General features: G+C 42.6%; 1 protein-coding gene and 1 long non-coding RNA gene across 6 annotated transcripts in view; one reads left to right on the top strand and one right to left on the bottom strand.

The window, feature by feature from the left end:
- The window catches only part of RIF1 (replication timing regulatory factor 1), a 52699-nt gene extending 48705 nt beyond the window's left edge, over positions 1-3994 (bottom strand). For 3 of the 5 annotated variants that reach the window (XM_038565193.1, XM_038565194.1, XM_038565195.1), the window contains exons 1-3: positions 3904-3988; positions 3609-3722; positions 3079-3157 (exon numbers count right to left, since the gene is read on the bottom strand). In XM_038565193.1, coding sequence (XP_038421121.1) covers positions 3079-3157; positions 3609-3712 — 183 coding nt within the window. In that variant the 5' untranslated portion in view covers positions 3713-3722; positions 3904-3988. Of the gene's footprint in view, positions 1-3078; positions 3158-3608; positions 3723-3903 lie in introns of all 5 variants that reach the window. The other 2 variants (XM_038565197.1, XM_038565196.1) reach the window with 2 other exon arrangements.
- LOC102153280 lies at positions 3567-5434 on the top strand. Its single transcript, XR_005374335.1, has 3 exons — positions 3567-3622; positions 4512-4624; positions 5132-5434. It is a non-coding gene; the product is annotated as an uncharacterized LOC102153280 (long non-coding RNA).
- The last annotated feature ends 16652 nt before the right edge of the window (positions 5435-22086 follow it).

Here is a 22086-nt window from a genome sequence, read left to right as displayed (position 1 = left end):
AGCACCTTTAGCCCAGGGCCTGATCCTGGAGACCCGGGATCCCAAGTCAGGCTCCCTGCATGGAGCCTGCTTCTCCCTCTACCTGTGTCTCTGCCTCTCCCCCTCCCCCCCCCCCCCCCCCCCCCCCCCGGTGTGCCTCATGAATAAGTCCTTAAAAAAAATAAATAAGTAAAACAATCAGTCCAGGGAAACCTTGTTGGGACTCCTCCTACTTCCCTAAGAACTTTTTCTGTAACCTCACTTAATAAAACTCTATGGCGGGCAGCCCCGGTGGCTTAGCGGTTTAGCGCTGCCTTCAGTCCAGATCGCGATCCTGGAGACCCGGGATCGAGTCCCACGTCGGGCTCCCTGCATGGAGCCTGCTTCTCCCTCTGTGTCTCTGCCTCTCTCTCTCTCTCTCATGAATAAATAAAATTTTAAAAAAAGATCTCTATTAAAAAAATAAAAATAAAACTCTATCGCTTATTCACAAAAAATAAATAAAACAATTCAGACAACCACAGAAAGACAGTATTAAACATCTTAGACTGAGGGCTACTACTGTTAGCTCTTGGAAAGTAAGCAGCTGTGATCAACTTTTAAGTATATATACCTTTAACTGTGTTGCCTTCAAGATTGTCGTGGGTGGGATGCCTAGGTGGTTCAGTCCTTTAAGTGACCGACTCTTGCTTTCAGCTCGGGTCATGATCTCAGGGTCCTGGGATTGAGTCCCAGTTCCCTCTTTCCCTCCCCCAAGCTCTTAGGTGCGCTCTCTCTCAAATAAATCTTAAAAAAAAAAAAAAAAAAAAAAAGTCATGGGTTCCAGAGCACCTGGGTGATTTGGTTGGTTAAGCACCCAACTCTGGATTTTGGCCCAGGTCATGATCTCAGGGTCACGAGACGGAGCCCCATGTCGGGCTCTGTCTGGGTCAGCAGAGTCTGCTTTATATTCTTTTCCTCTGCCCCTCTCCCTCTCTCTAATAATAAATAAAGCTTAAAAAAAATGTTGTGGGTTCCTAGACTCAACACTAATAGAATTCTAAACAATACAGAAACATGCTACAGTTCACCTAACCTGGCTTTTGTTCTAAAGGAATTCAATTATCTTTGCAGTACTTAATAACTCACCTAGAAAGCTCTTGTTGATTGTCAAGTTTCTGTTGACTTTCCTATCTAACCACCCACAGGCTTCCAAATAATTATTCATCAGACATTTAAGTTACAAACTCTATTAATTAACAGTGCAAGCAATAGAGTTCCTGATCCTGCACTTTCTCAAATACCAAATTTATGAAAATGCATGCTTTCATCACATCCAATAAACAACTGGAATGCCGAATATGATAACGAAGAAAAATGGGATATTACAATTAACACTGTGTAATAATATTATTAATAAGTCCCAAAACACTACACAAAAAAGTTCTTGCTTTACACAAACAAAAAGCACTGCTAACTAACAGGAATACTTCTGGGCAGGCAGTACCTTAAATGCCTAACATTTAGCTGGAAATCGTGCTAAAATGTACATTAGATATCATGACAGACACTTCTGTTTAAAAGCAAGAAAGTCATAGAAATAAGAACTCTGTGGAGATGGAATTCATCTTCTTCATTCTAAAAAGAAGGAATGAATTTAGGGATGGGGGGGGTGGGGGCTCAGCGGGTGAGCGTCTGCCTTTGGCCCAGGGCATGATCCTGGCAACCTGGGAATGAGTCCCAGTCAGGCTCCCTACATTGTGTCTCTGCCTCTCTCTCTCTCGCTGTGTATCTCATGACTAAATAAAATATAGATATATCGATAAATGGACACAGAGAAGGAATTTAGAAGTGTTAAGGACCGTCCCAAAGCCACTGTGTACTTGAGGATCAGATGTCCTCAGTCTGATGCTAAACTACAATACCTCCCTGCAAACAAGCAAGATAACCATAATAACGGTTTTTTAACAAGAGTAGCAAAAACTGATGGTGAGTGAAGATTAAAAAAAAAAAAAAAAGTCACCACAAAATTGATCAGACAAAATTAAAGAATCATTTACTTATCAGAAGTACATTCCTACAAAAAAACAAACATGAAATAATCCGATAACTGCTTTTAAAATTTGGAGGAGCCTGGCTTGCTCAGTGGGCAGGAGCGTAGGTCTCTTGATCTCAAGGTGGATTTGGAGCCCCACATTAGATTTAGAGATTACTTAAAAATAAAATCTTTAAAAAAGAAAAAAAAAAGAAAAGCGGGAAGCCTGAAGCCCAGGTGGCTCAGTGGTTTAGCGCCACCTTCCGCCCAGGGCGTGACCCCGCGGTCCCGGGATCGAGTCCCGCCTCCGGCTCCCTGTTTGGAGCCTGCTTCTCCCTCTGCCTGTGTCTCTGCCTCTCTCTCTCTCATAAATAAATAAATAACATTTTTTAAAGTAAGTAAATAAATAAAAATAAAATCAATAAAACAAAAGCATAGATTTTTGTATTCAAGTGGCCTTGGGCAACATAGAGCAGATTAAACCAATTTGTTCTACGCAGTGGGGGTTCAAGAGAACCCTTACAGGGAGATGGAGGGTTAAGGAAGAGAAAACACGCAAGGTGATCAAGAAAGTAATCGGCGGGGGCAGCCCGAGTGGCTCAGCGGTTGAGCCTCTGCCTTCAGCCCAGGGCGTGATCCTGAAGTCCCAGGATCGAGTCCCACATCGTGCTCCCTGCATGGAGCTTGCCTCTCTCTCTTTCTTATGAATAAACAAATAAAATCTTAAGAAAAAAAAAGGAGGGGGGCGGAAATCCCTGGGTGGCTCAGCGGTTTGGCGCCTGCCTTTGGCCCAGGGCGCGATCCTGGAGTCCCGGGATCGAGTCCCACATCAGGCTCCCGGCATGGAGCCTACTTCTCCCCCGGCCTGTGTCTCTGCCCCCCCCCCCTCTGTCATAAATAAATCTTTAAAAAAAAAAAAAAAAAAAAAGGAAGTACTTGGCGCCTAATAAATCCACAAACGGCCCTGTAGGAATCGCACTCTTATACCAAGCCTTTTTTTTTTTGGAGTCAGCTTAGAACTTTCCACCACACACATATAGACCCCCCCAAAAAAAAAAACAACTATTCAGTAAACGGATACATACTTTCAAAACTCTGAGGAGCTGGGGAAGCCTTTTCTCGATTTCCGTAACGACTTCTTTCCCATCTTCTCCAGTCATTCGACTTAAAATCAGAGAGGACACAAGCTCACCCACATGGCGCGCGGAGGGCACGGCGGGGCGCCCCGCACCCAGGCCTAAGGACCCCCCCCCCCCCGAGGGCAGCGCCACGGGGCACCGCGCGTGACACGAACGCGCAGGAACGGCCGCCGAGGGGGCTTCCGCACGCACGGGGCGGGGGGCGGGGGGCGGAGGGGGCCACGCGACGCCACACGCTACAGTGAGCGGCCGTGGTTTTCCAACAGTTGTTACCCGGCGGGCGTCGGCACCTGCAGGGCGCGGAGGCCGGGGTCGTCGGGGCCCAGAGCCGCCCGCCGCCGCGCCCGCCGGACACCGAACTTCCAGCCAACTTCCGCGGCGCGGCGCGGCTCGGCTCGGGCGGCGGGGCCCACGTGCGGGCTCCCCGCCCCCCCCCCCCCGCGGGGGACCCCCGCCCCCGCCCCCCGCAGCCTCACCTGCTCAGGGCCAGGTAAGCGTCGGCCTGCTCTCCGGGCGCGGCGGACGCGTCGTCGAGCGTCTCCAGCAGCGGCGCCAGGGGGCTCCCGGCCGGGGCCGTCATGTCGGCCGCCCTGCGCACGGACCGGAAGAGGACGCGACCCCTTGACCGCCCGGCCTCCCGCCCCCGCGTCCGGGCCGCTAACCGCCCCCCGCGCCCCCGCCCGGGCCGCCCCGCCGCCGCTCTCCCGGGCAGCTCCCCACGGGGGGGGGCGGGGCGGCGGGCCGAGGTCCGCCCGCGGGCCCGGCGCTTACCCCACGCACGCACAGCAGGGCCGTGTCCTCCCGCGGCGCCCGACCCCGCCGAACGCGACTCCCCGGCGCGGCCTGTTTACTCTCGCGTGCGGCCCGCTCCCGGCGGGACCAAGATGGCGGCGGGGGCGGGCCCGCGGGCGCGCGGGAGTCGGGCAGGCCTGGCCGCGGAGCCCCGAGCGAGTCCAACAGGGCGGCGGCGCGCCGACGTCATCGATGGCCCCGCCCATCGCGGGGCCCCTCCCGGGGGCGGGCTCTGGCTGCGGACTGCGCCTGCGCCTGCGCCTGCGCCTGCGCCTGCGCCTGCGCGGGCGGGGCCTCGGCGCTCGGGCGGGGGCGTGTCCTTTCCTCCACGTCACTTGGCGGGAGGAGGTGGCTGCAGGGGCGTGACCCCGGGTCCCCGATCCTGTCCCCAGCGGGCCCCCCGCAGGGCGCCTGCTGCTCCCCAGGCCTGGGTCTCCGCCCCCCAACTCTGTGTCTCTTCAATGCATAAATAAAATCTTTTAAAAAAAAGACTAGAGTTGCATTTAGATTGCTGTGGATTCCAACCCTGGCTCTGTGTGACTTCAGCAAATTAGCCAACCTTACTTTTTTTTTTTTTTTTTTTTAAGGTTTTATTTATGCAGGGAGCCCCCTGCGGGACCCACCGCTGAGCTGCCCAGATGCCCCATGACCAACCTTTCTAGGCCTCCGTTTCCAACTCCGGAAAATAGGGATGGTCAAGGTAACCACGGCAGGTGAAAGTGAAGTGAGAACAAGTAGGAAAGGAGCCCTGGGTGTTAATTGAATTTAAATTTAAAAAAAAAAAATTTTTTTTTTTTTTTTTAAGAAGCCTTTGGTTTTCACATTTTAAGTGTTCATAACAATGGCCTGGGGATATTTGTGGTTAAACTGCCAGATTTCTGGGCCCCACCCTTAGACCTTGTGATTCCGAGGATTCAGTAGGTAGCTCCCAAAGATCTGCATTCTTTAATGTAGGCCCCAGGTGTTGAAGGGTGGGACTTGGCGGGGACTTCAGGCGCGGAGAAAGGACTGTGTATACTCTTGACTATTAAAGTATCACCCTCCCTTTTCCTAGGCCTCAGACCTGCCCACATCGCGCAGGATAAGACCAACCTCACACTGGGCATCTTATTTTTTGTTGTTGTTGTTTGCTTTACTTTTTTCTTTTTTTCTTTCTGATGCCACTATTATTTTTATTTATTTTTATTTTGTTTTATTTTTATTGCAGTCCAATTTGCCAACATATAGCGTAACACCCGTGGCATCTTAGACTCAGCAGCAAGCGGTTCTTCCACATTGGCCTCACAGGTTTCAGATCCCCCACCTCTCCAGCCTCCACTTACAGACTCTACAACTCTCAGCTGCAGAGGTGGGTGCTGCATTTTGCCCTTCTCCGCCTCTAGCCAGGTGTCTGCCAAACTAAACGCTCAATACAGAACATGTTTCTTAAGAAAAAAAAATGGAGGAAGAGAGGGAAGGAGACACACCGATTTTGTGAGCCAAGCTATGGAAATTAAAGACTTAAAAAACAGTGAAGAGTTGTAAGTCTGGGTAAAATGTAGAGACACTGTAGAAGTAATCATACAGAAAATTTTCAGCACAGCCTGATAATGAGTTCTATAAGCTTCAGAGGGGAAAGGGCTCATTTTGTGGGGTTTGGCAAGACAAGATACTTAAGGTAAAGAAGTTATTACACAATAAATGAAATATGGACAAGTTGGCAACATAAGATTTCAGTAAAGTAGACCTGTTGTAGGTTGTAGACCTGTTACTGAAAGTAAGAGAGTATCTTAAAACCATAATATTAAAAAAAAAACACATAATATTTTTATGGTGGCTATGAGATTACTGAAAACACTGAGCTTGCCTTAAGACAGTACCTCCGCCCAGTCCTTCTGTGCCTTCCTGTGCTTTATTCTTCCAACACTATCACTGATACTGCATTATATACCTAGATTTTATTGTGTCTCTATCCGTGAGAATGGAAATTCCTTGAGTATAGGGACTTTGTTTTATTCATTTTTTTCCCTATTTATATCCCATTTACAAAGAAGAGGTTGGGGTGGTCATGTTGCTTGTACCTCTTTCGAATGCATAGTCCTGTGATCTTCCTAAAATGTTTCATAGTATTATTGTCACTACTGAGACTGAAATCCTTCCCATCAATCATAGAATAAATTTCAAAACTTTTGATGTAACACGTAGGCCTGTGATGATTGGGCCACTGCTAACGTTTCATCTCCACCCTTATCCCCACCTCAGCCAAGTTTTGAACAGTCTACCACGATCTCTAACTCTTCTGTCGTTGAAGATCTGTGGTGTTCCTTGTGTATAGAACATTAACTCCCTTTTTCAAGTGTGATAAATCAGAGTAGATTAAAACCACGCCTTTTTATTAAGTCCTTCCCGTTTATTCTTTCCCCAAGGAAAATTATTTAATTTTTTAAAATATTTATTTATTTATATATTCATGAGAGACAGAGAGGCAGAGATCCAGACTGAGGGAGAAGCAGGCTCCCTATAGGGAGCCCCACCTGGGACTTCATATCAGGACCCCGGGGTCACGCCCCAGCCCGAAGGGAGGCGCTCAACCAGCCACCCAAGTGCCCCTCCCCAAGGAAATTAAATGCTTCTGCCTTCATGCTGACATAGTTCCTTTTTTTTTTTTTTTTGGAAACCTGTTAAATATCTCAGTAATTTATTGTTATTTACTTTTTTTTTAAAGATTTTAAGTAATCTCTGCACTCAAAAAAAAAAAAAAAACGTAATCTCTACACCAAATGTATACCTCAAACTCAACAACCCCGAGATCAAGAGTTGCACACTCCACAGACTGAGTCAGCCCCACGTCCTATCATTGTTCAGTTCTGTATGTCTGAGCGGCCAAGTGCAGGGTTGGTCTGAGGAGAATTAGTTGTAGCCTGATATCAATCAGTGCCCCCAATCTTTTTTGGTATTTTCTCATCTAAGGTGCTAAGAGATTACACAGAGTCTAGACAAATCCTCTTCCCCACCCAGACCCTTCTCTCCACACCCTTCCAAAGAGATTGTTATCCCTTTTCTTTTAAAAAAAAGGATTTTATTTATTCACAAGAGACACACAGAGAGAGGCAGAGACGCAGACAGAGGGAGAAGCAAGCTCCCTGCAGGGAGCCCGTGGGACTCCATCCCAGGACCCCAGGGTCACACCCTGAACTAAAAGCAGACGCCCCACCCCTGAGCACCCCCCTTCCCCAGGCATCCCCTTAAGCTTCTCTTTTGTAGAAATTCTGGAACTACTACCATAGATCTTCTCTTACTAGGCAATAAATTCATAGTACCAGGCATTCATTAAGTACATTTTGTTGTTGTTGTTATTTTTCATAATTACATTTTTAAAAAGATTTTATTTATTCATGAGATACACAGAGGGAGAGGCAGAAACACAGGCAGAGGGAGAAGCAGGCTACATGCAGGGAGCCCGATGTGGGGTCATGCCCTGGGCTGAAGGCAGACGCTCAACCCCTGAGCCCCCAAGCGTACCATATAATTACATTTTTAATTAAATTTTTTATGTATTAATTCATCTGTCCTTTCATCTAATTATCCAACCAATATACAATTCCTGTCTCTCTGCCTCTTCAAACCGTAAATCTCTTTTTCTCCTCAGAACATCATAAAAAGCCTTGCACCTTCAATCCAGTGTCACTTCTAACTTGCACATTTCTGTCTCTAACCACCACATTACTCAGCAAATATCAAGCCTATAATCTTAGGTCTCTCAATGACAACTTTCTCCTACTTGCCCCCAGTAGTCCTAATGATATTTTCTATCTAATAGGTGTTAGACCTGTCCACCTAATATCTACCTGGGATCCCAATCTGTGGCCTGAACATAATCATTTCAAGATTATAAAATTGCTTTTTTAACTGCTTTTCATTGAGTGCTAGATGTTGTGTGTACATTATCTCATTTACTCCTCACAGTGGTTCTAAAACAGTGAAGTACTCTTCCTGGATTTACAAATAAGCTAAAAGAGTTAAATAGAGAACTTTAATGTTTTCATACAGAACTCCAAAGCTAACTTATTTAAGTGACATTCATTCATCAGCATTTAACGAGCTCTACCCTGCATAAAGCACCGTGGTGGTATGGTTTCATAATAGATGTATTCTTGAACATGGTTTAGAAGAATTCAGTATAAAGAGTCCTATGGAAGCTCACTGTTTACAGGACTCCTGTAGTTATTCCTTTAGTAAAGTATCTATCTGTGATCCAAATTACTGGAGTTAATGTAATAGCCCAGCTTTGGAACCAAATAGATGAGGATTCAAATAGTGGCTCTGCCACTGTGTGACTTAAGATCTTCAAGTAAAATACTTAACTTCACCATGTCTTCAGCAAATAAATGGAAAGAGGGGCACCTGGGTGGCTCAGTTGGTTAAGCATCCAAGCATCCAACTCTTGGTTTCCGCTCAGGTCTTGATCTCAGGGTCGTGAGATCAAGAACCCTGAATAGAGCCCGGCATCAGTCTCCTAGCTGAGCATGGAGTCCACTTGGGATTCGCTCTCCTTCTCCCTTCAGGCTTGTGCATTCAGGCTTGTGCATTCTCTCTCTCTCTCTCTCTCTCTCTCTCTCTTAAATAAATAAATACATCTTTTTTAACAAACAGAAAAACACCAACATCAAAGTTCAGTAAACAGTAACTATTATTGCCCATTGTCTAGCACAAATCCTAGCACATGGTATTTAACAAGTGCTTATTATAGGATTATGTAAGTAAAGTATATTAATTGAAAAGTTTATAAATTTTTGCTGAAATGTATTAATTAAATTTTCATCATTTAAAAGTTGTGGAGAATAAGGGTTCTCAGAGACATCTGCAACATTACCCAACATGGTAACTATTTTACTGGATTTATTTAAACAAAGATCCAGGGCAGCCCAGGTGGCTCAGTGGTTTAGCGCCGCCTTCAGCCCAGGGCCAGAACCTGGAGACCCGGGATCAAGTCCCACATCGGGCTCCCTGCATGGAGCCTGCTTCTCCCTCTGCCTGCGTCTCTGCCTCTCTCTCTCCCTCTCTGTGTGTCTGTCATGAATAAATAAATAAAATCTTAAAAAAAATAAAATAAAGATCCACTTTGAGGATGGGGGGGTGCTTTTTAATTCTGTGTTGCTGATTTTTCAACAAGTAATATGTGAAAAAAAAGCTTTATAAAGATTATTTTATCTTAACATTAGTTTATATACAGTGAGTATACACAGCTAATAACACACTCTGACTAGCTACCCTTACATACTCCACAATGTCATCAAATTGTAATAACAAGAAGTGCTTCGTTTTCATCTTTCCACTGGGCTGGACAAAGAGTTCCTATTATTTATGAACAAAGCAACTCTTTTTTAGATGGGAAAATTTAGCCCTTTTGAGTTGAAATGAAGAGAGGCGACAAACTGAATGTAAGGGCTAAACCTGGAGTCCTACTGATACGGTTTGAATCCTTCTTAGCTGTATGACTTTGGCAAGTTACTCTCTTGTGCCTCAATTTCTTTATCTGTAAAACGAGAGTAATTACCTTTACGTCGTAGGTGTCTGAAGTATGTGTAAGTTCATATGCAGAAATTGCTTAAACAGTGACATGTTATAAATATTCAGAAGATGTTAGCCAGAGAGACTGGTTTCTCAGGTTCAAGTAAGCCAACATTTATAAAACCACAAATGCTTCCCTCCAAAAAAACCCAAGCCCTATTTTCATTTAAATTGGTTTTCTAGTCCACATTAAAATATGAGACTACAGCCATCAACAATAATTTATTGTTCTATATCTTAAAGTGTGATTCCAGAATCATTGCATCAGAATCACAGGGGAACTTCCTTATAAAGCAAGTATCTGGTCCAGACCTGGCAGGCCTACTGAACCAGGAGTTCCAAGACAGCCCTGTAATCTGCATTTTATTTTTTTAAAAGATTTTATTTATTAGAGAGAGAGAGAGAGAGAGAGCATGAGTGCAAGCAAACGTGAGCAGGGGGGAGGGGCAGAGGGAGAAGCAAACTTCCTGCTGATTAGGGAGCCCCACCCACACTGGATGTGGGCGGAAGCCAGCCAGGAACTTACTGAGCCAACCAGGCACCCTCCATAATCTGCATTTTAATATGCACACTAAATGATTCTTTTTAACACAAAATTGAGATTCCTACTGTGTACAAGTTATAAATGTTCTTTAACTCTTATGGGAGAGCTCTTAACTATTAATTTTATTTGTAATTGGAAAAATAAAACTATTTTTAAAAGAACCAACTTAATGTACAGCAGAAACCCTTTGCCTATATCTCAAAACATTCGTGGAGAGGACACAAAAGTCTTTTATGAGCTCAAAAACTACAAAAATAATTGATACTGACACAAGCCTTGAGGAACCAAAAGGGAAAGTGACTCACTGTCATGCTTCAGGCCTTTCTAGAGAAAGAACATAATCACAAATTTAGAAATTTAATGTAATTTGAATTCATCACAAAGGGTATTCAAGGCAGGATTAAATCTATTTTTCTTGATCACTGAGTTAAGTTAATTTTTCTTAGACTATCCTATTAACATAACTGAAAATTTTTAAGCCCCCAAGTATAGTATGGATAAAACAGAATTTTGAAATAAATTTGTAAACTTGGTTGTCTGCTCTCATATGATACTTGTAGAAATACAAATTGGTACAATCTCTACGAAGGACAATGTGCAATATTTTTCAAAATTTCAAAATCCCTAAGTTTTTGATGTTGAAATTCTACTTGTAGATGATTATCCTACAAATGTACTCATTCATGTGCAAAATGAAGTATGAAGACTTTTGTCAGTTGCAGAGTTGTTTGTAAAAAAAGAAAGAAAGAAAGCAAAAAAATTAAAAACAACCAAAGAGGACATGGTAAATAGATTATGGTACATCCAGACTGTAAAATACTATGCAGCTCTCTATGTACTAATTAATATATAGTGATATCTAAAGTATGTTTAATAGGAAAAAAGTTCCATTGAAAAGAACCAATGTTAAAGGAATAACACATTCTAGAGCTGAGGCTGAAAAAAATATAAAAGCCTGCAACATTTTTTGGTGTCAGAAAGTAAACAAACTGCTTAGGGGCACCTGAGTGGCTCAGTTGGTTAAGCGTTTGCCTTGGGCTCAGGTCATGATCCCAGGGTCTTGGGATTGAGTCCCCCATGGAGCTCCTTGCTCAGTGGGGAGTTTGCTTCTCCCTCTACCCCTCCTCTCTCCTCTTGCGCACTCACTCTCTCCTTCTCTCAAATAAATAGACCAACTCTTAAAAAAAGAAACAAATGCTTTAAAAAATATGGGAACATGTTAAAAGGACTCAGGAGACAGCTTGAAGGGGTTCTCTTGGCTGAATCTGGAACAATGGATCATAAACCATCAAATAAGAAAAGAATCCATGAGCCCTTAATGATGCTAAAAATATAAGTAAATAAAGGTAAGGGAGGGAATGACAAGAGTTAGGAAATCACCATTTTGCAACCGCGGTAGTGATAAATGATTCAGGCAATAATCATCAGTAGGTTCTAAAACCACCGAGCAAAAATCTGAGGGCGAACAGAGTCTTGAAATATCTAAGATAGTCACCAACGAGGGGCGCCTGGGTGGCCGAGTCAGGTAAGCATCCCGCCCTTGGTTTCGGCTCAGGTCCTGATCTCATGGGCTCTGCCTTAGGATGAGCTGAGCCTGGAGCTTGCTTGGGATTTTCTCTCTCCTCACCCTCCGTCCCCCCCTCTCCCCGCCTTACACATGCGGTCTCTCTCCCAATGAACAAACAAAATTTTTACAAAAAGATACCTACCAAGTAAGAAGAGACAAATGGTAACTTTACAGCAGAGACACCCAGGAAAAGCATCGAAACCGGTGCCAACTGACACGGTATTGCGCCTGCCAAAAATCTATAACCTGAATCTATCCACGAGGGAAGAATCAGAAAAACCATAATGAGGGATATTCTTTAAAAACAAAACAAAACAAAAAAGCAAAAGCCAAACAAGAAACTACCCTGTGCTCTTCAAATGACAGTGTCAGGAGAAACAAAGGAAAGCGGAGGGACTGTTTCAGAATTCAGAGGATTCAAGAAACATGACCATCGCAGTGCAATCCCCAGGGGTGTTAGTTAAGCAGCGGCTCCCGATTTCTGCTCAGGTGATGACCTGGGGTCTGGGACTGAGCCCCCGCGGGGCTGTGCCGAGCCTGGAGTCAGCTCGAGGATTCTCTCCCTCTGCCCTTCCCCCTACTCACACACTTTCTCTGTCTCAAATACATTAAAAAAATAATAATAATAAAATGCGATATGTAATCCTGGACCAATGCATTGTGGAAACAATACATTTTGCTTCGAAAGGGTAGTGAAATTTGAAGAAAGATTGTAAATTTTCTATACTTGACAATTATGCTACGGTTATGTAAGAAAATCAGAATAAGAAATTCCAACAAGTTTAGGAAAAGATTGATAGTTCTGTAGCCATAGGAGCAGAACGAGTTTTAAACACATCCAGTGGATACACACAAATCATCTCGGTGAACGGGCTTCCGCAAGCCAAGCAGTCATCATCGCTTCGGAAAGTCGGTGGAGCCGGGCTGCTGAACTCACTCCCAAAAAGAAGCCACAGAGCACCCAGCAATCCACACGGCCACGGAGTAACCGAGCTGCTAGGGATAGTGCCAAGCTGCATGTGCCTCTGCAGCCCGCCCACCTTGGCCTCCACGTTCCCCAGAGACCCAGCAGTTTGCTTTGCTCAATTTTGCCTGACCAGTATTCATCTTTTTATTTTAAAAATTGAGTGGTAGGGACGGCTGGGTGGCTCAGTGGTTGAGCATCTGCCTTCGGCCCAGGGTGTGATCCTGGGGACCCGGGATCGAGTTCCCACGTCGGACTCCCTGCATGGAGCCTGCTTCTCCCTCTGCCTGTGCCTCTTCGTCTCTCTCTCGGTGTCTCTCATGAATGAATAAATAAAATCTTAAAAAAAAAATAAAAATTGAGTGGTAGTTTCATTATCTTGTAATTCTTGAAGTTCCCCCCAGGTCATTTTGAAAATTCTTTGTTGGCAGAATTCCAGGTAATTTTTGGGCCAACAGTTGTGCTTGACTGGGCCCCTTGTGTCCAAGCTTTGTCAGTCAAGGTCAGCTGCTAAATGAATCAGTTTCAATAACCATTTGATCTCTTTTTTCACTGAATTTTTGTTAGTGTATTTGTAACCAAGTAGGTCTTTACATAAGATCATGAGGCTTAGGTTTTTGTTCTAAGTAATCAGACCTTTGGGTTTAGAATAACACCACTTGGTAATTACACCAAAGTGTGTAATGAGGTTATTAGAGCTTTTGCTTTCAAATTCTACCATTTGAAAATGTTTGCCATCAACCTGCTTATTCTCCTGCTGCATGCTTTGGTTTTGGGGATGTTTTGTTGTTGTTGTTGTTGTTGTTGTTTGTTTTTTTGTTTTGTTTTGTTTTGTTTTGTTTTTTTAAGATTTTACTTCTTTACTTGACAGAGAGAGAACCAGACATGGAGCTCAACCCCAGGCCCCTGGCACCATGACCTGAGCAGAAGGCAGACACAACTAACTGACCAATCCAGCCAGGTGCCCCATCTTTCATTTTGATTCAGTCTTTTGCTCATGCATGATTTTGTATTCGTATGCACTGGCCATTTGAAAAATATTAAGTCATTGAGTTTTATGGATCTTCCAAATGTTGACAATTTGATTATATGTTACCAAATATCACATTTGTTTAATACCCCTGTCAGCATCAGAAAGGTCTTTCTATTGGTATATACTTAGCAGTTGAATTTCTGGGTCATAGGATATGAGAACATTCAATTTTATAAGGCTATGACAAATTATTTTCTAAAGTGGTGTTCCCAATTTATAATCGCACAAGCAATTTTATAAAAGATCTCATTGGGCAGCCCGGGTGGCTCAGCGGTTTAGTGCAGTCTTCAGCTCAGAGCATGATCCTGGAGCCCCGGGATCGAGTCCCACGTCGGGCTCCCTGCATGGGGCCTGCTTCTCCCTCTGCCTGTGTCTCTGCCTCTCTCTCTCTCTCTCTCATGAATAAATAAATAAAATCTTTAAAAAAAAAATCTCATTGATCCACATTTTTTTCTGATACTTGATAGTTTTAATTTGTACCAGCCACACTGTGTAAAAAAGTATCTCACCGTGGTCTTGAGCTGCATTTTCCTGATAATGAATTTGAGCAACACTTTATATTATTCTCTTATGTGAGATAGATGACATACCTTTTATTCTTCTCTTTTTTCCTGTTTTATTGAGATAATTCCCATTCTGTACAATTTACCCTTTTAAAGTGTACGGTTGAGGGACTTTTGATATATTCACAGGAGTTGTACAGCCATCATTGAAATCCAGTTTAGAACATTTTTATCACCTCAAAAAAAAAAAATCTTGGGGCGCCCGAATGTCTCAATCAGTTGGGCATCTGTCTTCAGCTCAGGTCCTGGGATTGAGCCCCACATTGGGTTCCCTGCCCTCTCCCTATGCCCCTCTCCTCCATTCATTCTGTCTTTCTGAAATGAATAGATAAAATCTTTAAAAAAAAAAAATCTTTGTGCTTTCTAACTATCACCTCCTTTGCCACCTAAAACCAGCAACCCCATCCCCACACAACCACTAATCTACTTTCTGTCTCTATAGATTTGCCTGGACATTTTATATAGAATCACATAATATGTGACCTCCTGTGACCAGCTTCTTGCACTTAGTATTTTGTTTTCTAGGTTTATCCATGTTGTATCATCCTTTTTATTGCTAAATATCCCATTTGAATGGATATACCACATTTTGTTATCCATTTACAAATTCATGCACATTCAGAGTTAAATTAAAATCCTGGTCTAGCCTGGGTGGCTCAGTGGTTGAGTATCTGCCTTTGGCTCAGGGCATGATCCCAGGGTCCTGGGATCAAGTCCCATATCGGGCTCCTTGCGGGGAGCCTGCTTCTCCCTCTGCCTCTGCCTCTCTCTCTCTCTCTCTCTCTCTCTCTCTCTCGTCTCTCATGAGCAAATAAATAAAATCTTCAAAAAAACAAAACAAAAAAAATCCTTGTCTAGAGTAAAGTTAAGGGCTATAATTAAAGAACCTCCTAATCTTCGAATGGCACAAATTTTACTACAGAATCCGAGACTCTAAAGATCTTTATTATTCTGGACTGTAGATCCATCCCAACTAATTTAAAGGGAAAAATGTTTGAAATCAGCAAGACACGAAAGAAGAGATTTTAAAAATATAGCGGTGAAAAACTTCTAAATACAAGGGAAAAAATATACTACATAAAGCAATTATAAAAGCCTTTTTTTTTAAACATTTATTTATTTATTTATGATAGACATAGAGAGAGAGAGAGAAAGAGAGAGGCAGAGACACAGGAGGAGGGAGAAGCAGGCTCCATGCCGGGAGCCCGATGCGGGACTCGATCCCGGGACTCCAGGATCGCGCCCTGGGCCAAAGGCAGGCGCCAAACCGCTGAGCCACCCAGGGATCCCCTAAAAGCCTTTCTTTTAAGGGTAGACTATAGACAAAGATTCAAAACTGTAACATAAGTAAAAATACAAGACAGACTTTAGGAAACTTTCAAACGGTCCTCTTGATTAGATAGAGTACCTGAAATGAAAGGAGACTTGCCTTCTGTTTTTATAAATGGTTCACACCTAAATTAGGCAATTTAATTAAAAAATTAATTAAAAATGTGAGATTGCCAATTTAGAGGATATCTAATATGTTGCTCAACATTTCCAGATAGCTTTAAAAAGTAACAAGCTAGAAACCAATACATCTTGTGGTTCTCTTGGTGAAATAACCCAAAATGTCTCTTCTCTAAGATATGGGAGCCTGTAGATAAGGATATTTATAAATATAGTGAGCAGAAGGGCCGTTAAACAAACTGTGTACCACACGGCAACTATCCATCCATAAATCTACCCAGTGATGCAGCTCCAAGGTAGAAGAAGGCACCTAATAATCCCCAGTCCTTGTTCTAATTCCCTAGAGGAACAAAATTCCTGTGTATCAGTCTATCTAACATTAGCTTCACCTTTATCACAGAGCAAAAATTTTAAGTTGTCTAAAAGGAAGAAAAAAGACAAATTGACTTTTTATGAGAAAAGAAGAAGTTTTTTATTAATGTAAAAATGACGGAATCAGAACTGTTTTAGAAAAAAAAATGAACAAGATAAATTTGAGTATATAGAGTAAATTCTGAAAGGCTCAAAGAAAAATAAACTTCATTTTCTTTGGTTTAATAGAACCATGCAAGTCAAAACCTTTAACAATTCAATGTCTTGGCTATAATTAATATTTTGAGAGGATTGTCAGAAAAATATTCTTGCGGCACCCCCGTGGTGCAGTTGGTTAAGCATCCAAGTCTTGATTTTGGCCCAGATCATGATCTCAGGGTTATGAGATTGAGCCCCACTTCGGGGAGCCTGCTCGGGATTCTCTCTCTTTTCCTTTCCTTCTCCCTCTGCCCCTCCCCACACCCGCACTCTCTCTCTTTCTCTCTCTCAAATAAATAAATAATTCTTAAAAAATAAAAGACGAGAAATATTCTTACTCTCTGTGATATAGTATTGTGCAGAAAACAGTCAAAATAGCGGAAACAGAGTGCTATCCTTGAAAAGGCCCATTTTCGAGGTCGGCTCTTGGCTGGCATCTGGGAACTTAGGTTTCAGGAGGGTTCCAACATCAAATGATGAGAATGACTCACTGAACTTTTTGTACAAACGATATGTTTTTTGCTAAATACTTGCTTTTCCTTTTGAGAGCCTGGAATTTGGGTACGTGCCAGGCAGGGGCTACCTACACAGTTAGCTCCTACTGGAAGCCCAGGCACTGAATCTTTTTTTTTTTTTTTTTTTTAGATTTTATTTATTTATTCATGAGAGATACATAGAGAGAGAGAGAGGCAGAGACGACACAGGCAGAGGGAGAAGCAGGCTCCATGCCGGGAGCCCGACGTGGGCCTCGGGACTTGATCCGGGGACCCCAGGATCACTCCCTGGGCGGAAGGCACTAAACTGCTGAGCCACCCGAGGAGCCCCCAGCACTGAATCTTTAATGAGTTTCCAGGTTTGGCACCATTGCATACACGTTGCCACAACTCGTTGCTAGGAGAATTAAGCACGTCCTGTGTGACTTCCCTGGGCGAGGACCCCTGGAAGCCTGCCTAGTTTCTCCCAGACTGTGTTCAAGTGCTTTTTCCCCTCGTTGATTTTGCTCGGTATTATCTACACTCTTTAGCTATGAGGACTGCTGTATGCTGAGTCCTGTGAGCCTTCCTAGTGAATCACTGTCACCTGGGGGTGGTCTTGGGGGTCTCTGATCCTACAAATGTAGTAAGTGAGATCTAGTTTTAGAGAAGAATATACTGCAGCTCTTATACCTGGTCAGATTATAGTGCACCTTGATGTGAGAACTCATATACTATATATGATTTGGGCAACTACCCTCCCCAAATAGTTTCGGTTCCAGAATTCCTAGGGATGAAAGACAAGACCCCACAGACTGGAAATTTTAACTTGGAGCAGAGCCCATAAGCTTACAGTTTGATTTTTTTCCCCTTAATTACTTAAATCTTTATTTTTGTACAAACATGAACATGTTAGGCCATGCTCTAGAGATTTTAACTCATTAAAAAAACATTGCCTATCAAGCCTATCCCTTAAAGAAGCAGCAAAATAGAGGGTGGATGGGTGGGGGGGAAAAAAGAAAAATAAACTTCCTTGCCTCAAGAGCAATTACAGGCATCAACACATAAGTCAAAATAGCCTCAGATCTCATACTAGCTGTCAAGTCTATGTTGCTACACATGATAAATCACTGTGACTAGCAGACTCCACTCAATATTTTTTACTTATTAAGTAATTATGAATTATCATTATTTTCTCCTTATATAACCAAATACTGCTGTAGCAACTCCATAACCTTACCCTGTGAAGGAGAGTCCCATACATGTATAATCCAAGAAAATTTCCATGATCAGAACACAACTTGTTGTTGTTTGCTTTTTTGTTGTTTTTAACAACAAACTTACCACTTTTTTAAAATGAGAGATTTTTCCCCAAACTGAAGAATAAGAAACCAATCCAGTGTCCGTGCACTCCCAACTGCAGTCTTGATTTTGGGATACCTACTTCACCCTCAGACCAAGTTGGCTCCCTAGGAATCCAGTGGTGGTCTGTCAGTTAAGGCTTCCTCCCTGCTGGGTTTTCACTGCACCTCCTCCGAGTTTTAGGGATGGATTCTGCTGGCTTTTTCATCGTGGACATGGTCCTCTTCCCCTTCTTCCATTGCCATGGAAACATGGAAAAAGTGATTTAAGAAGGAGGTTGAGAATTATATTAAAAGTATGAAAAGGGGCACCTGGGTGGCTTAGTCAGTTGAGCAACAGACTCTTGGTTTCGGCTGAGATGATGATCTCTGAGTAGGAAGAGTGAGCCCATGTTGGGCTCTGAAATCAGTGAGGAGTCTGCCTCTCCTCTCCCTTTGCCCCTCCTCCAATCACGCACCCTCTTTGAAATAAATCTTTAAAAAAATGGGGCACCTGGGTGACTCAGTGGTTGAGTGTCTGCCTTTGGTTCAGAGCGTGACCCCCCCAAGGTCCTGGGATCGAGTCCCACGTCGGGCTTCCTGCATGGAACCTGCTTCTCCCTCTGCCTATGTCTCTGCTTCTCTATGTGTCTCTCGTGAATAAATAAATAAAATCTTTAAAGAGAAAGAAATAAAAATAAAAACTTACTATGAAGCTACTGTAATCAAGAGAACGTGTTATGGGTGAAAGATAGAGCTGTAGATCAAAGGTGCAAAATCACAGTCCTGAAAGAGACCCACACACGCATGGCCCACTGACCCTCCATAAAGACACCTCCACGTGAGATGACCTCCTATGCTCACCTGAACCTCCAAAAAGATGCAATTCAGTGGAGAAAGGATGGCTTTCATTTTCTTTTGTACTTTTAAGAATTTATTTTTATTGAAATATAGTTGATACCCAATATTGCATTAGTTTCGGGTGTACAGCATAGTGATTCCACAAGACCACACGTTACTCTATGCTCACTACACGTGTAGCTACCATCTGTCACCATCTGACTCTACTATAACACCACTACCCTGTTGCTCATGCTGTATCTTTTATCCCCCTTACTGATTCATCCCATAACTGCAAGGCTGTGTTTCCCACTCCCCTTCATGCATTTTGCCTATTTCCCCACCCCCCTTCCCTCTGGCAACCAATGATTTAATTTATAGGTCTGATATATTTTTTAAAGATTTTATTTATTTATTCATGAGAGACACAGAGAGGGAGAAAGGGAGAGGCAGAGACACAGGCAGAGGGAGAAGCAGGCTCCTTGCAGGGAGCCCGACGTGGGACTCGATCCCGGGTCTCCAGGATCAGGCCCTGGGCTGAAGGTGGGGTAACCCGCTGAGCCACCTGGGCTGCCCCTATACGTCTGATATTATGACAACTTTTTAAGAATTTTTATTCCAGTGTGGTTAACATAGAGTGTTATATCAGTTACAGGTGTACAGTGTAGTGGTTCAATAATTCTACACCTTACTCAGTGTTCATTGTGATAAGTGTACTCTTAATCCTCTTCTTCTAGTTCACCCATCCCTGCCCCACCCCCATAACCGTTAGTTTGTTCTCTGTGGTTCAGAGTCTGTTTTGTTTCTCTATTTTTTTTTTTTGCTTTGTTTGTTTTGTTTCTTAAATTTCACATATGAGTGAAATCATATGGTATTTGTCTTTCTCTGACTGACGTCACTAAGCATTACACTCTACATCCATGTTGTCGCAGATGGCAAGATTTCATTCTTTTTTATAGCTGCTGAGTAATATTCATGTACATCTATGATATAGATATTGATAAAGATATTGATATGGATATATACCACTTCTTCTTTATCCATTCATCTATGGATGGGCACTTGGGCTGCTTCCATAGCTTGATTACTATAAATAATGCTGCAGTAAACATAGGGGTGCATATATCTTTTTGAATTAGTGTTTTTGTATTCTTTGGGTAAATACCCAGTAGTGGAATTATTGGATCATATGGGAATTCTATTTTTAATTTTTTGAGGAATCTTCACACTCTTTTCCACAGTGGCTGCATGAGTGCACGTTCCTACCAACAGTACACGTGGGTTCCTTTTTCTCTACATCGTTGCCAAGACTTGTTTCTCATGTTTTTGACTTCAGCCATTCTGACAAACGTGAGGCGATCTCTCATTGTGCTATTGATTTGCATTTCCCTTATGACTAGTGATGTAGAGCATAAATTCATGTGTCTGTTGGCCATCTGTATGTCTTCTTTGGAGAATGCTCATGTCTTCTGCCAATTTTTAAATTAGATTCTTTTTTTTTGGTGTTGAGTTTAAAAGCTCTTTATGGGCAGCCCGGGTGGCTCAGCGGTTGAGTGACTGCCTTTGACCCAGGGCCTGATCCTGGAGACCCGGGATCGAGTCCCATGTCAGGCTCTCTGCATGGAGCCTGTTTCTCCCTCTGCCTGTGTCTCTGCCTCTCTCTGTCTCTCTGTGTCTCTCATGAATAAATAAATAGAATCTTTAAAAAAAATAAAAATAAAAATAAAAGCTCTTTATATATTTTGTATACTGACCCTTTATCAGATATGTCACTTGCAAGTATCTTCTCCCATTCAGTAGGTTGTCTCTTAGTTTTGTTGATTGTTCCTTTGCTGTGCAGAAGCTTCTTATTTTGAAGTAGTCTTGGTCATTTATTTTGATTTTGTTTTCCTTACCTCAGGAGACATATCTAGAAGAATGTTGCTATTGCCCATGTCAGAGAAATTACTGCCCGTGCTGTCTTCTAGGATGTTTATGGTTTCAGGTCTCACATTTGGGTCCTTAATCCCTTTTGAATATATATTTGATATGGTGTAAGAAAGTGGCACAGTAAACAAACAAAAAATAAACAACAACAAAAAAGAAAGTGGCACAGTTTCATGCCTCTGCAAGTAGCTGTTCAGTTTTCCCAACACCATTTGTTGAAGACACCAGCTTTTCCCTATTGCATATTCTTTCCTCCTTTGTTGAAGATCAATTGACCATATAATGATGGGTTTATTTCTGGGCTCTCTATTCTGTTCTGTTGATTTTATATGTCTGTTTTTGTTCTGGTACCATACCATTTGATTACTACAGCTTTGTAGTCTTAAAATCTGGAATTTGTGATACCACCAGTTTTTCTTCTTCTTTTTCAAGATTTGGCTCTTCAGGGTTTTTTTGTGATTCCATACAAATTTTAGGATTATTTGTTCCTAAATAATTGGTATTTTGATAAGCATTGGATGAAATGTGTAGATTGCTTTAGGTCATATGGACATTTTAACGGTATTTGTTCTTCCAATCCATGTGCATGGAATATCTTTCCACTTGTTTGTATCATCTTCAATTTCTTTCAACAATATTTTACAGTTTTTAGAGTACAGATCTTTGACCTCCTTGGGGAAATTTATTCCTAGGCATTTCATTACTTTTGGTGCAATTGTACATGGATTGTTTCCTTAATTTAGCTTTCTACTACTCCATTATTAGTGTATGGAAATGTGACAGATTTCTTTTTTTTAAGATTTTATTTATTTATTTGAGAGACAGAGAGCAAGCAAGCACATGGATGGAGGAGGGACAGAGGGAGAAGCAAACTGCCTGTGAGGCAGGGAACCAGATGTGGGACTCAATCCCAGGACTCTGGGATCATGACCTGAGCTGAGGGCAAATGCTTAACTGACTGAGCCACCCAGGTGCCCTACAATGGATTTCCTAATATTGATTTTGTATCCTGCGACCTTACTGAATTTATTTATCAATTCTAGTAGTTTTTTGGCGGAGTCTTCAGGGTTTTTAATAGGTAGTATGTTATTAGCAAATAGTGAAAGTTTTACTACTTCCTTATCAATTTAGATGCCTTTTAGTTCTTTTTCTTCTGATTGCTGTGGCTCAGACTTCCAATACTATGTTGAGTAAAAGTGATGAGAATGGACATCCTTGTCATATTCCTGAAATTGAAGGAAAAGTTCTCAGTTTTTCCCCAATGAGTATGATGTACACTATGAGTTTTTTAGATATGGTCTGTATTATGTTGAGATATGTTTCCTCTAAACCTAATTTGTTAA

This window comes from Canis lupus, chromosome 19 (assembly GCF_011100685.1).
Source record: "Canis lupus familiaris isolate Mischka breed German Shepherd chromosome 19, alternate assembly UU_Cfam_GSD_1.0, whole genome shotgun sequence".
In the NCBI taxonomy this organism is placed as follows: domain Eukaryota; kingdom Metazoa; phylum Chordata; class Mammalia; order Carnivora; family Canidae; genus Canis; species Canis lupus.
This window is presented reverse-complemented; position numbering and strand designations above follow the sequence as displayed.